The sequence below is a fragment of the Bufo gargarizans genome, chromosome 3 (assembly GCF_014858855.1).
Source record: "Bufo gargarizans isolate SCDJY-AF-19 chromosome 3, ASM1485885v1, whole genome shotgun sequence".
NCBI classification, from domain to species: domain Eukaryota; kingdom Metazoa; phylum Chordata; class Amphibia; order Anura; family Bufonidae; genus Bufo; species Bufo gargarizans.
The window spans coordinates 303,129,202-303,143,526 of record NC_058082.1 but is presented as its reverse complement, the minus strand read 5'-3'; the positions used below and the strand labels follow the sequence as shown (position 1 = coordinate 303,143,526).

Here is a 14,325-nt window from a genome sequence, read left to right as displayed (position 1 = left end):
TTTTCTTCACTAATTTGAGGGAAACAATTCCACAGCTGCCACAGAATGTCAAGAGAGATACGGTACTTACTGTGTTATGGTGTCTATACTGCAATCTTTTCTTTCCTTACATTACAGTGTGACTACCTTAACAATTCCATCCTGTCCTTCCGTATTTCCCTTTTCCATCTTCATGCGTTACTTTTTGAAGGAAAACGTAGGACTCTTATCCACCATCATGATGAAAAAAACATACTGCAGACTGGGTTGAAATTGTAATAAATGGCGGTAGAACGCTCACCGTTCCATAGACAACCTATATCTTTTTTTTAGCCCTGAGTTGTTACAGTAGACATCCTCTATGAAACAATATCAGTTGCTACATGAGATCACATGCTACATATATGCTTTTGTGTTCCAGTATGCTTGATGCTTGCATCCCCGTTTCTCTCTTTTTTTTTGCCAGAAACTGTCCAGTGCTTACCATAGATGATCATGATGAACATTTAGTATAAGTGTATGGGATATTGCAATTCTGCAGACAAATGCAGTCACCTTTCACGTCTTTTGGAATGAAGATGACCTCTTTGTATCAGGCAGGCTAGCACTATGAAGCCTACAAATCGCCTACCAACTTATTGGCACATTGAAACGTGCTCCTAGACAATCCAAGGTTGTTTGCAATGAATATCATCGTTGCGGTAAAGGAGCACATAGCAGATCTTCCTGGCACTAAAGTGTCTTAGGAGTTCAGTGCAGCTCGAAAAAGTTTAAAGCACTTAAAAGAAAACGGATGAGATGATTTGTGATATTACACAAGAGGGTACATGCAGTAATATATCTATATATATATATATATATATATATATATATATATATATATGAATAAATATATATATATATATATATATATAGATTGCTTATCTGTGCTGCAAAAAGAACATGTAGACAAAAAGTAACAAGTCTCCGTTTGCCATTCTTATCGTAAGACCTCTGAAACAAAATTGCACCTTTAAATGCTACATTCCATTTTGAACGCAAAAATGTAGAAAAAAAATATTTTACCTGAAAAAATATCATTTGCAGTATAGATAAATGTAAATGCATTCATAGTTATGAGTGTATATAGCTTTGTATGAAATATACATGATATCACAGTTGCCAACATCAGCTCCCTTGCCGCCTGAGGAGGGTAGGTAGGAGGAAATAGAACATTTATGACAGCTCACTATGATGGGGCACTGCTTTCAAAAATGAGGAGCAGTAAAACATCTGCAAAGGGATCATACAATTTACTATATTTTACTATATCTTGAGATCTATGTGCTGTCTAGTATATGTGCTTTTTTTGTATAAGGTAACATACTGCTGGAGACATGCATTGGCATACGTTTACTCCAGCAGGGTAAATGAAGCCAAGGCAGCTAATCTGCCACCCTTACAGGTCTTCTAAGGAGACAAGGGTGACACAGGGCCGTTTTGCGGATTCTTTTCTGCATGTAGTATCTTTGTTTGGTTCCCCTGTAATATTGAAATATAACAGTCTCTTAAGAGTTTCATTATAATATAGGTATATATCTTTTTGTATATAATTTTTTGCAGTATCATTTAATTGGCAGCTTTATATCGTTTTGTTGCACAGGGTCCTCAGCCTCAGTTACATCCCTCCTTTTCCAGAGCCCTGAATAACCAGTCTATAGGGTAGGTCTGGTGCTATAAAGAGGAAGGTGATTGGTTAGGCTTCAGGGAAAGGAGAGAAATTTGGAACAAAAAATTCAACAAACACTTCTTCTTCCTCCGCAGGTTAGGTGCAAGATGGACTGGTGGAGCTCTCCAGTGAGGACTGTGATAGCCGTCGGGTAAGTGGAGCAATGCTGGAGTCTGCCAGTGATGAAGTGGGAAATAGTTTGTACCAGCCTGTGACACAGGAACTTAGATCAAGCTCTTCAAGGAGAATCTGTGCCATCCCCATAAAGCATTTGTGGTCCATTCTGCCATAGTCTCCCCACACAATTACCTATAGAAGGTACAGAAATGGTCCTTGTATTAACAGCAGAACTGTTGGTCACACGTAAGGTTTGGTGAAGTTGCATTAAAGGGGTTGCTCTCATCTCAGACATTGATCAATGTCAGGAACATGCGGGTTCCTGGGACCTGCTCCTATCTCCAGAATGAGCCTCTCAAAGTGAAGGAACAGAAGTCGCACATGTTCACTGTTCTAGTTCTAAAAAGAGCTGGCTCAGCTATTTCTGGCAGTCCCCATAGCGGTGAATGGAGATGTGGCCGTGCATGCAGAACTCTTTTTTCAGAACTCCCACAGCAGTGAGTGGAAAGCACACCACACATGCACTATGTGCTTTCTTTCACTTCAGGGGCCCCATTCTGAAGATTGGAGCTGGTTTTCGAGGTGGAACCCACACCTACCTGACATTGATGGCATAGCCTAGCAAATGGATGTATGAATTCAAGAATAAAAATAGTTACAAATGTATTCATGCCCAAGTAGATACTGTCATTTGGTTCTTAACATCAATGTTTCATTATAGGCAAGTTAAAATATGTTGACCTCTAGCTTATGATAAAACTGTGAAGGATGTACATGGCACAGGGTTATGTGTGCAGAGAGCCTATCACACACCTTATATTCCCACCAGTTCACCATATGTGACTTCCTTCATGAGCTAAGTGTTGCCAACATCAAAAGTAGGAAGTGGTCACAATAGTGTGATTCGACTGTGTATAACTGTTGGGTCAAATTTAAGCTTAATGAAGAGTTCCACCTAAAATATAAAACTGTCCACATTAGAAAATCTTTTACTTAGGCCGAATGCACACGGCAGTGTTTTCCACGGCCGAGAGCGGTCCGTGGTAACACGGCCTGGCATCCTGTTGAGAGCATGAACACACGGCGTCATTGGTTGCTATGACGCCATGCGCTTCATGCCGCCGCTGGACTACAGTAATACACATACGAGCGTATTACTGTAGTCCATCGGCGGCATGAAGCGCACGGCGTCATAGCAACCAATGACGCCGTGTGCTCATGCTCTCAACAGGATGCCAGGCCGTGTTACCACGGACCGCTCTCGGCCGCGGAAAACACTGCCGTGTGCATTCGGCCTTATAGTAATAATGACGTTTTTCTGTTCAGCGGTTTCTGAGAGGGATGACTGGAAGAGCAGCCATATTGGCTTTGAATTATTTTGTCAGAAATGGATGCTAAATAGGAGACCTCTAGCTTCCTACAAGCTGAACACATCCTATTGTAAGTCTTCTCCATAAAATAAATTAAAATACTGTCAATATCTCTGTAAGCAGGGGTCTCAGCGGTCTCAATTGAGACTGGGCCCCTAAGCCAGGGGCTCCCACAGGGCTCCCTTTGCCAGTTGCAAACCACCAATTATATTTTGCCTTCCTTAGGATGGTGAAACAGTTAGGTGCTGTGGCAGGGCACAGAAACAATGCATTTTTCTGTATTAAAATGCAAGAGAAAATGTATAAATGTAGTATCATTGTAATCGTACTGACCCAGTGAATAAAGGTAGCTGGTCAGTTTTACCACATAGGAAACACTCTAAAAACAAAACCCATAAAACTGTATTGCATTTTGTTTATAATTTAACATCATCTTACATTTTTTCTATCTTCCCACTATACCGTATGCAACAGTAAATGGTGCCATTAGAAAGTACAACTTGCCTCACAAAAAACAAGCCCTCATATGGCTATGTGAATGGAAAAATAAAAAGGTTATCACTCTGGTAAGGCTGGGAGTGAAAATGAAAACAAAACAGAAAATGGTCCAGTCCTGAAGGGGTTAAATACTCGGAAAAGTAAAGGATTGTTTTGCTGGTAGGATTGTAAGTGAACTTCGCCTCTTTTGTTTAGTGAACTAGGGCTGAATAAGTTGATGAATTCACAATTTGCTAATGAATCGGCATAATGTTTCAGGAGGAAACACCTTACCTGTAGTACCTTCCCCTGAGGTCCTTCATCAAAGAGGAGAACTTGCTGATAATGTGGGTCCCATGTTTTCTTAGCTGTTCTAGTCTTCTTCTTGGACAAACATGCCCCATTTTCTATCAGGTAGACCTTGATGTATGGAGCTGTATATATAAGACAGTAACAAACTGTGAGAAAAACCATAAAAGCTTAGAACAGTTCTTGATGGCAGAGTACCAACAAGTTTGTAATATGTACACTCTATGAACTACTGCATTGCTGTGTGCATGAGGTCTAATTCCCTGAATATATACATCAATTAGGTGTAGATATAGTATCTGGAGTATTACAAAATGGCTTGAAAATAAAAACCTGCATGAGTGACCAAAGAAAAGGGGTATTCCCATCTCAGTCTTTTATATTAATTGTCCCATGCAGTGGATAAAGTTATGGAAATAGTGTAGCACAGCTCACTTGGCTTTTTCCATCAACCCAACCATCACATAGGATGGGGAATCCGATCTTAGCCATGAATACTCTTGTAACCTGGGGTGGAAAATGTTCTGTTTAAAATCCATTCCGAACTGTCTAAAGTATATCCATGTTATGTGTATAGGGATAGCAAACAAAATATGGCAGCACACTGTTATACATGCAAACAATAGAACTAGGGATTATAGATTATTCTGGATTACAGTGGTACTATACCTACTATACATGAAAAAGGGAAGCTATTTGCGCAAACGTGTGACGGGCCCATCTACCAATGACAAGGTGGCTTCTGCAGATGGGTACCTAACACTAACAGAACTGCCTCCCCTGGGTCTAACTTAAAGGCTATGTACACCTTTGGCGGCAATTTTTTATTATTATTGCATTGTACTCATTTTGAGCTAAAAATCAATTTTTAAACTGGTCTTTATTAAAAAACATGTCCTTTTTTTCTGTACTTGGCTGAGATGCTCTAGAAGCAGACTGGATTTTTTTCTCTTTTTTGTCAGTTGGGGAGCTGACAGGCTCCTCATCTCTTCTCTCTGACATTAAAAACAATCATTATAGCTCAGTTCTTATCTTACTGATAAGAATGGGCTTAAATAAGTGTTTATGACCCCTTAGTAGTTTAGAGAGAAGGTTTATTAGATGACCGGCACAAAGTAAAAGTGACAGTACCAGTCACACAGTTAATAAAACATTTTTGGATAGCGGCTCACCCTCTGATTATACTGGATAAGATGCTCTAACTATATGACATCACCCCGTCACAATATGTTGATTTATGAAATTATCAATAAAGTAAATAGGCACACTTCATCTAGGATTACACAGAGGCTTCTATACTTTTGAAAATATTTATTGTAAATATGTACTCTCCACTTGAAGTTAATCACATCTTTAATACATACATCTCCATTAAAATACATATAAACCCCCAACAAAAAGAGCATAAAACCTCCAAAAATAATAAAACAAAATATTTTAAAAAATTGAGACCGTATTGGGCAATAATGGTACGTTGTCTGTCAGTTATATAACCATTAAAAGTGCCTGGTCTGACCCAGGAAGAAGTAAAGCGGCGTCTTAAAAAGATTAAAATAGACAAATCGCCGGGACTGGATGGCATACACCCCCGTATCTTAGGGGAATTAAGTAATGTCATAGCCAGACCCTTATTTCTGATATTTGCAGACTCTATACTGACAGGGAGTGTTCCACAGGATGGCGCATAGCAAATGTGGTGCCAATATTCAAAAAGGGTGCAAAAACAGAGCCCGGAGACTATAGGCCGGTAAGTTTAACATCTGTTGTGGGTAAACTGTTTGAAGCTTTTCTAAGAGATGCTATCTTGGAGTACCTCAATGAAAATAGGCAAATAACGCCATATCAGCATGGCTTCATGAGAGATCGGTCATGTCAAACTAATTTATTCAGTTTCTATGAGGAGGTAAGTTCTAGACTATGACAGCGGCGAATCAATGGATGTCGTATATCTGGACTTCTTCAAAGCATTTGACACTGTACCACATAAAAGGTTAGTATATAAAATGAGAATGCTCGGACTGGGAGAAAACGTCTGTATGTGGGTAAGTAACTGACTGAGTGATAGAAAACAGAGGGTGGCTTATTAACTGGTACACACTCAGATTGGGTCACTGTCACTAGTGGGGTACCTCAGGGGTCAGTATTGGGCCCTATTCTCTTCAATATATTTATTAATGATCTTGTAGAAGGCTTACATAGTAAAGTATCAATTTTCGCAGATGACACTAAACTGTGTAAAGTAATTAACACTAAAGAGGACAGTATACTACTACAGAGGGATCTGGATAGATTGCAGGCTTGGGCACATAAGTGGCAGATGAGGTTTAACACTGACAAATGTAAAGTTATGCACATGGGAAGGAATAATAGTCCTAACACTTTACAAATCATTAGTCAGACCAGACATCGAGTACTGTGTACAGTTCTGGGCTCCTGTGAACAAGGTAGACATAGCAGAGCTGGAGAGGGTTCAGAGGAGGGCAACTAAAGTAATAACTGGAATGGGTGGACTACAGTACCCTGAAATATTATCAAAATTAGGGTTATTCACTTTAGAAAAAAGACGACTGAGGGGAGATCTAATAACTATGTATAAATATATCAGGGGACAGTACAGAGATCTCTCCCATCATCTATTTATCCCCAGGACTGTGACTGTGACGAGGGGACATCCTCTGCGTCTGGAGGAAAGAAGGTTTGTACACATAGAGGAGGATTCTTTACGGTAAGAGCAGTAAGACTATGGAACTCTCTGCCTGAGGAGGTGGTGATGGTGAGTTCACTGAAAGAGTTTAAGAGGCGGTGGCTCAGTGGTTAGCACTGGTGCCTTGCAGCACTGGGGTCCTAGGTTCAAATCCAATCAAGGGCAACATCTGCATGGAGTTTGTATGTTCTCCCCGTGTTTGCATGGGTTTCCTCCCACACTCCAAAGACATACTGATAGGGACCTTAGATTGTGAGCCCCATTGGGGACAGTTGGATGATAATGTCTGTAAAGCACTGCAGAATATAATAGCGCTATATAAGTGCCGTAAATAAATAAAGGGGCCTGGATGTATTTCTGGAGAGTAATAATATTACAGGCTATAGCTACTAGAGAGGGGTCTTGGATCCAGGGAGTTATTCTGATTGCCTGATTGGAGTCGGGAAGGAATTTTTTTCCCCTTAAGTGAGGAAAATTAGCTTTTCCCTCACAAGGTTTTTTGCCTTCCTCTGGAACAACTTGCAGGATAACAGGCTGAACTAGATAGACAAATGTATTTTTTTTTGCCTTATAAACTATGTTACTATGTTACCCCATTGTTGATTATAATGGATTGTATGGTAGCTAACCATAGATAGCTACCATACAATAGCTACCATACAATCCATTATAATCAACAATGGGGTGGCTATATAACTGACAGACAACGTACCATTATTGTCCAATACGGTCTCAATTTTCTTTTAATATTTTCTTTTATAATTCTTTTGGTTTCTATGCTCTTTTTGTTGTTTTTTTTAATATATTTTAATGGAGATGTATGTATTAGAGATGTGATTAGTTTCAAGTGGAGAGTACATGTTTACAATAAATATTTTCAAAGGTATAGAAACCTCTGGGTAATCCTAGATGAAGTGTGCCTATCTACTTTATTTACAGTTAGAAAAACAGTTAACTCTTTGTGACAGAACAGCTCAATATTTTTAATAAAGGCCGATTGAAAATATGATTTTTAGCCCAAAATGAGCAACATAGAATAATAAATAATAATTGCCTCTGAAGGTGTACATAGCCTTTAAGCCTACAATGTTCAGGGTGGTATAAATGACTTTGGATTTTCTTGCAATGTGTTTGGAGGGTAGCTTCCTCCTTTTAGATTAAGCACTCCCTGCCATCTGTCCAGGGCTTCTAAGCAGAGTATAAATATAGCTGGTTCCTACACCTCCCTGAACATTGTAGGCTTAGGTTAGGCTCAGGAGAGGCAGTCCTGTTAGTGTTAGATACTAGAGATGAGTGAAGATATCAAAAATTCAATTTGGCTCCTTCGCAGAAGTTCACAAAGAACTTTGATTCATCATGAATTACTTTGTCACGAATCGCGCTCCATTGTATGTAGCAGGCACAATGATGGGCAACGGCGATTGTGCTGCCCCCGTCATTGAACCCCTCAGATGCCGCGTTCAATGCTGATCACAGCATCTAACAGTCATATTGAGGCCTTTCAGGAGTTAATCAGGAGTAAAAAAAAAAAAAATACTCACCTCATCCATTTGCTCGTAGAGATGCCTTCATGGCCACCTTGATTGAAGAAAAAGTGCCAAATCTCACACGCACTGACATGATGACAGACATGGTGACGTCATCACATGTCAGTGCGCAAGATTTGGTGCATTTTCTTCAATCAAGATGGCCGTGGAGGCATATCCGCGAGCAAATGGATGAGGTGAGTATGTATTTTTTTTTACTGCCATTTATGGATTCATTACCACGAAGCGCCAGAAAATTAAGATTTGTGACAAATCTAGTTTTTCCTGAAATTCGAATCGAAGTCAATTTCCTTAACTTTGATTCATTCAACACTATTAAGTACCCATCTGCAGCGAGCGCTGTGCGCTATGCGCTTCCTGTCCCACCCCAGTGGTCATGTGGCCGCCGGGGCCGGGAGAGTGCAGGAGCTGTTGGGTATTCCACAGACCTTGATCAGCCCTGCACCGAGGCTGTACAGCGCTGTATAGTGCTGTACAGCCACTCTGGGGGGTGTATTTCCCCTGTAACTGGGAGTATTATGTCAGCCCCAGTTACAGGATAAATCAATAGTGAAAAAAAAAAAAAGTTAAGTTAAATGTCCCCCAGAGGTCTTGTATGACCTTGAGGGGGAAGCAAAGTGTAAAATAAAAAAAATAAAGTGTTTTATAAATAAAATGGTTTTACATGTAAAAAAAAAAAAATTCCCCAATTAAGTGATTAAATTTTATTTTTATTGAAATGAAAAAATATATATATACATATTTGGTATTGCCGCGTCCGTGACGGCCGGCTCTATAAATAGATCACATGATCCACCCCATCCGATAAACACCATAAAAAATAAAAATAAAAACAGTGTCAAAAAAAGCTATTTTTGTCACCTTAAATCGCAAAAAGTGCAACACCAAGTGATAAAAAAGGCGTGTGTCCCACAAAATGGTAACAATAAAACCGTCACCTCATCCCGCAAAAAATTATCCCCTACATAAGAAAATCGCAAAAAAACTAAAAACTATAGCTCTCAGAACATAGAGACATTAAAACATCATTTTTTGTTTTAAATATATATATATATATTTTTTTTTTTTTCAATATTATTGTGTTAACGTGAAATAAATAAAAAAAGTATACATATTAGGTATCGCCGTGTCCATAACAACCAGCTCTATAAAAATATCACATGACCTAACCCTTCACGTGAACACCATAATAGAAATAAAATAAAAACAGTGCCAAGAAAGCTATTTTTTTGTCACCTAACATCACATAAAGTGCAACACCAAACGATCAAAAAGGCGTATGCCCCCCAAAATAGTACCAATCAAACTGTCACCTCATCCCGCAAAAATGAGACCCTAAGACAAATCGGTCAAAAAATAAAAAAGCTATGGCTCTCAAACTATGGAGACACTGAAACATAATTCATTTTTTTTTTAAATGCTATTATTGTGTAAAACTTTAATAAATAAGAAAAAGTATACATATTAGGTATTGCCACGTCCGTAACGATCTGCTCTATAAAAATGTCACATGACTTAACCCCTCAGGTGAACACTGTAAAAATAAATAAAAATTGTGCTAAAACAACCAATTTTTTGGTCACCTTGCCACATAAAGTGTAATAATGAATTACCCAAAAATCATATGTACCCAAAAATGGTACCAATAAAAACATAAACTCTCCCTGTAAAAAATAAGCCCCTGCACAAGACGATTAGCAGAAAAAAAATGACGTTCAGAAAATGGACACACAAAAACATAATTAAAAAAATGCTTTATTATGTAAAACTAAAACAAACTAACAAAGAAAGTAGACATATTTGATATCATTGCGTCTGTAACAACCTGCTCTATAAAAATAGCACATGATCTACCCTGTCAAATGAATTTTGTGAAAAGTAAAAACTGTGCCATTTTTGGGTTCCCTTGCCTTGCAAAAAATGTAATATAGAGCCAATAAAAATCATATGTACCCCAAAATAGTACGCATAAAACTGGCACCTTATCCCCTAGTTTCCAAAATGGGGTCACTTTTTGGGAGTTCCTACTGTAAGGGTGCATCAGGGGGGCTTCAAATAGGACATGGCATCTAAAAACCAGTCCAGTAAAATCTGCTTTCCAAAAACCATGTGGCGCTCCTTTTCTTCTGCGCCCTGATGTGTGCCTTTGAATCAGTTTACGACCATATGTGGGGTGTCTCTGTAAACTGCAGAATCAGGGTAATAAATATTGAGTTTTGTTTCGCTGTTAACCATCGATGTGTTAAAGAATAAAATGGATTAAAATGCTAAATCTGCCAAAAAAGTGAAAATTTAAAATTTAATCTCCATTTTCCTTTAATTCTTGTGGAACATCTAAAGGGTTAACAAAGCTTGTAAAATCAGTTTTGAGTAACTTGAGGGGTGTAGTTTCTGCAATGGGGTCATTTATGGGGGGTTTCCACTATGTAAGCCCCACAAAGTGACTTCAGAACTGAACTGGTCCTTAAAAAGTGGGTTACGGGAATTTTATTAAAAATTTTAAGAAATGCTTCTAAAATTCAAAGCCTAAAAAAAATTATGCCAACATAAAGGAGACATATGGGGAAATGTTAAGTAATACATTTTTTTTTTTAGGTATCACTTTCTGTTTTAAAAGCAGTGAGATTCAAATTTCGAAAACAGTGAATTTTTTATAATTTTTCGTCAAATTGGATTTTTTTTAATGAATAAAGGTAAAACATATTGACTCAAATTTACCATCAACATGAAGTACAATGTGTCACGAGAAAACAATCTCTGAATGGCTTGAATAAGTAAAAGCGTTCTAAAGTTATTACCACATAAAGTGACACATGTCAGATTTGCTAAATTAGGCCTGGTCGGGAAGAGGATAAATGGTCCGGTCTGGAAGTAGTTAAAGGCTATGGACACCTTTGGGGCAATTTTTTGTTTGTGATTGCATTTTACTCATTTTGGACTAAAAATAATTTTTCAATTTGTATATATTAAAAACTTTTAGCAGTTTTTGTAATACACACGAATAAACATTAGTCTATTTGCAGACTGTTACTCCTGAGTTCTGTCAGTTGACAGCTCATGTGAAACCTTATGGCTGATCTCCTGACCTTATAAACACTCATTTAGGCCATATTCCTATCAATTTGGTAAGAGTTTAACTACAATTAGTGTTTATGAGGTCCGAAGATCAGAGATAAGGTACAACTTAGGAGGGACAGTCTGCAACTAGACTGATTTTTAACCCCATGTATCACAAAAACTGCTGAAAAGTTTTAATAAAGACCAATTAAAAACGGATTTTTAGCTCAAAATGAGCAAATGCAGTCATAAAAAATGCCCTGAAGGTCCATGACCTTTCATTTTTCTTTCTTTTTTTCCAGTATTAAGGCGGTTGTTGCATTAATAAAGATTGTGCAGGCAGCCAGTAATACAGTCAGTGTACTAGAAGGGGCTTCTTGCCATGCAAGGACAACATGATGAGAGGGAATCAAAAGAACACCAGGGAGAGTCATAACAAGTATATAATCGAAATATCTAGACAGGAACATTTTTTAATTATGTCAGCAAATGTTCTGCTTTGTGTGATCTGATAAATATGTAATGTTTGGACAACCCCTTTTAAAGATCCCTTTAAATCAGAGAACGCTAAACTAATCAGCAAACTAGAGCCCGGAATGGAAGGAATAAAGCAAGTCATATATGCAATTCAAATAATATAATTTTGGTGTGCTTTTTGTATTTTAGAAAGATATGTTTTTTACCTGGTATTGTCTTAGAACCTGGTTTTGGAGTTAGACCCCTGGCCTGGATCACTTCCACCTCAAGCTGACCATTGCGGTCTAACATTGCGATGTTTACATCTCCTTTGAAAAAAAGATTAAAAAAAACAGGATTTGTTTTACTTCACATTACAACTTATAAAAGTTAAAGTTTTATTAAACTTTTCTCCTGTAAAGGTGGCCATACCCCTGGCCGCATGAGTGTTTAGCTGAAAGATATTTCCCCCAACTCATAGATGAAAGGGGATTAGCTGCCACCAGACACCTCTAGTGGTGGCTTATCTCTCATGGTCACAAAGGATTGGTCATGTAGAAATCCAACATACCCCTGTAAAGATGGACATACCCCTTAAATAACTGTTGGCTAAATGAGTGTTTGGCTGTCAGATATTCCCCCAACTCCCTGATTAAAGGGGACTAGCTGCCACCAAACACCTCTTGCAGTGGCTTACCTCTCATGGTCACAAAGGATTGGGCATGTTGAAATCCAATTTACTTAATCTTTCATTCCACTGACATCTGCCAGCAAGAGAGTTTTGTGTGAACATTGGCCAATCCTGCCAAAATCGAGGGTTTGAATTATTTCTGTGTGTCAGGATCACAACTTAGACTCAGGATGTGAGCTTAAAGGGTCACCCAGATTTGTAACATCAGTTTCCCATTCTGCTACTTTGAGTGACACGGTTATGCTAAATCTTTCCCCTTTAGCTCTCTGACATCCACAACTAAGGAATATTAGCTGCCACCACTTGTGATATTAAGCGGACAAGACGCCTTTAACTGGCTAACTCCCAATTACTCACTAAGACCCACTATGCTCTCTAGCATTAACAGGGTTAATACACAAATATAAGTAATGCTTCTGAGATTATGAAATCATTTAGAACAGAAGAAGGCTCCTATTAAAGGAATTTTCCCATCTCAGACAATAGGGGCATATCCTAGCGATATGCCCCTATTGTTTGAAATTGGAATACCCCTTTAAGGGGTGCGGTAATGTGAACAGTGCTGGAAGGTGTGTTGTCCCACTTCAGGTACCTCAGATGGGTGAGACAGATAAAATCCAGAGAGTGACAGTAGTCTCAGCAAAGCATAGTTTGCTGAGACATTTTTGTATACATTTTCTGGGCTGGATTTTACTTGGACTGGTGGCTAGGCTTGGTAGAGGGAGTTGCCAGTCCACACCCTTCCAGTACGGGTTTTCTTTTCTACCTGAGGTGCTCGCAGGTGAGGCCTGCTGTAATCAGGCTGGCATAAAGCGCCTCAGAGTAGGTCAGTCTGGGGAGAGATACGCTGTGAGATACAGAGACCCAGAGCAGAGGCTATGTGTGTGGTCTCAGCTTGCCAGGCTCAGAGACCAGGGCATTGTGACAGCCCGAAGTTTGGGGAACGCTGTGACGCCAGGATTCAAGGGTCACAAGGCTGGAGTCGGGAGGACTGTTGGGCCACAGTTCCCCATACAGGTACGGGACTGATTACAGCCGGAGAGTCTGGGGAACTACGGGCTGAGAAAAAGCCGCATATGGGTTCCACGTGTGAACAGGTTCTGTCAGGCCCACGTTAACAGGTGTAGTGAGAGCCCAGCCGGGCAGGTATTTGTTTTGTTTTGTGGGAACCTCACCACCCCAGTGATTATTAACTGGACTGTTCAGTGTATGAAAAATGCAATGTTTGGCCCCAAATCTACGGTGGACTACGATTCTTGTGAGAATGACCCCCCAGGAACAACGATCCCTTACAGAGGTTATCCCATGATTAATGTAAAAAATTTAAATCAGACATCATATAGTATATGAAAATCTATTTCTAACAAATCTAGAACCAGCCCTGTATCTCAAATGGATCCAGAGATCTCCACTTTCATTGTTCTGCCAAAATTATATCAAGATGGCCGCTCAAGGGGAGTGTCTTTTCTGCTGCAGCTAAGGGATCATGTCCATGCTCTCCCTAACACAGCTCAGGAGGCAGTTGAAGGATGAAACTGAGCATGTGCAGCCTTCTCAGTGAGCCAGACAAAGAAATAAGAAAAAGAACTAACGCCAGGAGGCGTTATGCAGATACATTTTACGAAATAACTCAGTGTTAATTTTTTTAAATTAAATACAACTACAAAAGTATTCAGATCCAGGTGCTGGTTTGAAAACTTCAGAATATGTTTGGTGGGACAACCCCTTTAAAGTGAAGTTTTAATATACACAGGACAGTGCGTACAAAAATGCAGTTATCAAAATGTAAAAATACAATGGCATACAAATTAAATGCAAAAAAAATAATGTTAAAATAAAAAGGATAAAGGAAACGGAACTTAATACGTTACGAGATGGTAGAAGTCCAGTTGCCTGGAGGTAGTTGTCCC

General features: G+C 39.1%; 1 protein-coding gene across 1 annotated transcript in view; it reads right to left on the bottom strand.

The window, feature by feature from the left end:
• Window positions 1-1,612: 1,612 nt before the first annotated feature.
• RIMS3 (regulating synaptic membrane exocytosis 3) overlaps window positions 1,613-14,325 on the bottom strand; it is a 111,095-nt gene continuing 98,382 nt past the window's right edge. Inside the window, exons 4-6 of the mRNA XM_044288032.1 lie at window positions 11,952-12,053; window positions 3,946-4,085; window positions 1,613-1,996 (exon numbers count right to left, since the gene is read on the bottom strand). Coding sequence (XP_044143967.1) covers window positions 1,784-1,996; window positions 3,946-4,085; window positions 11,952-12,053 — 455 coding nt within the window. The 3' untranslated portion in view covers window positions 1,613-1,783. The remainder of the gene's footprint in view (window positions 1,997-3,945; window positions 4,086-11,951; window positions 12,054-14,325) is intronic.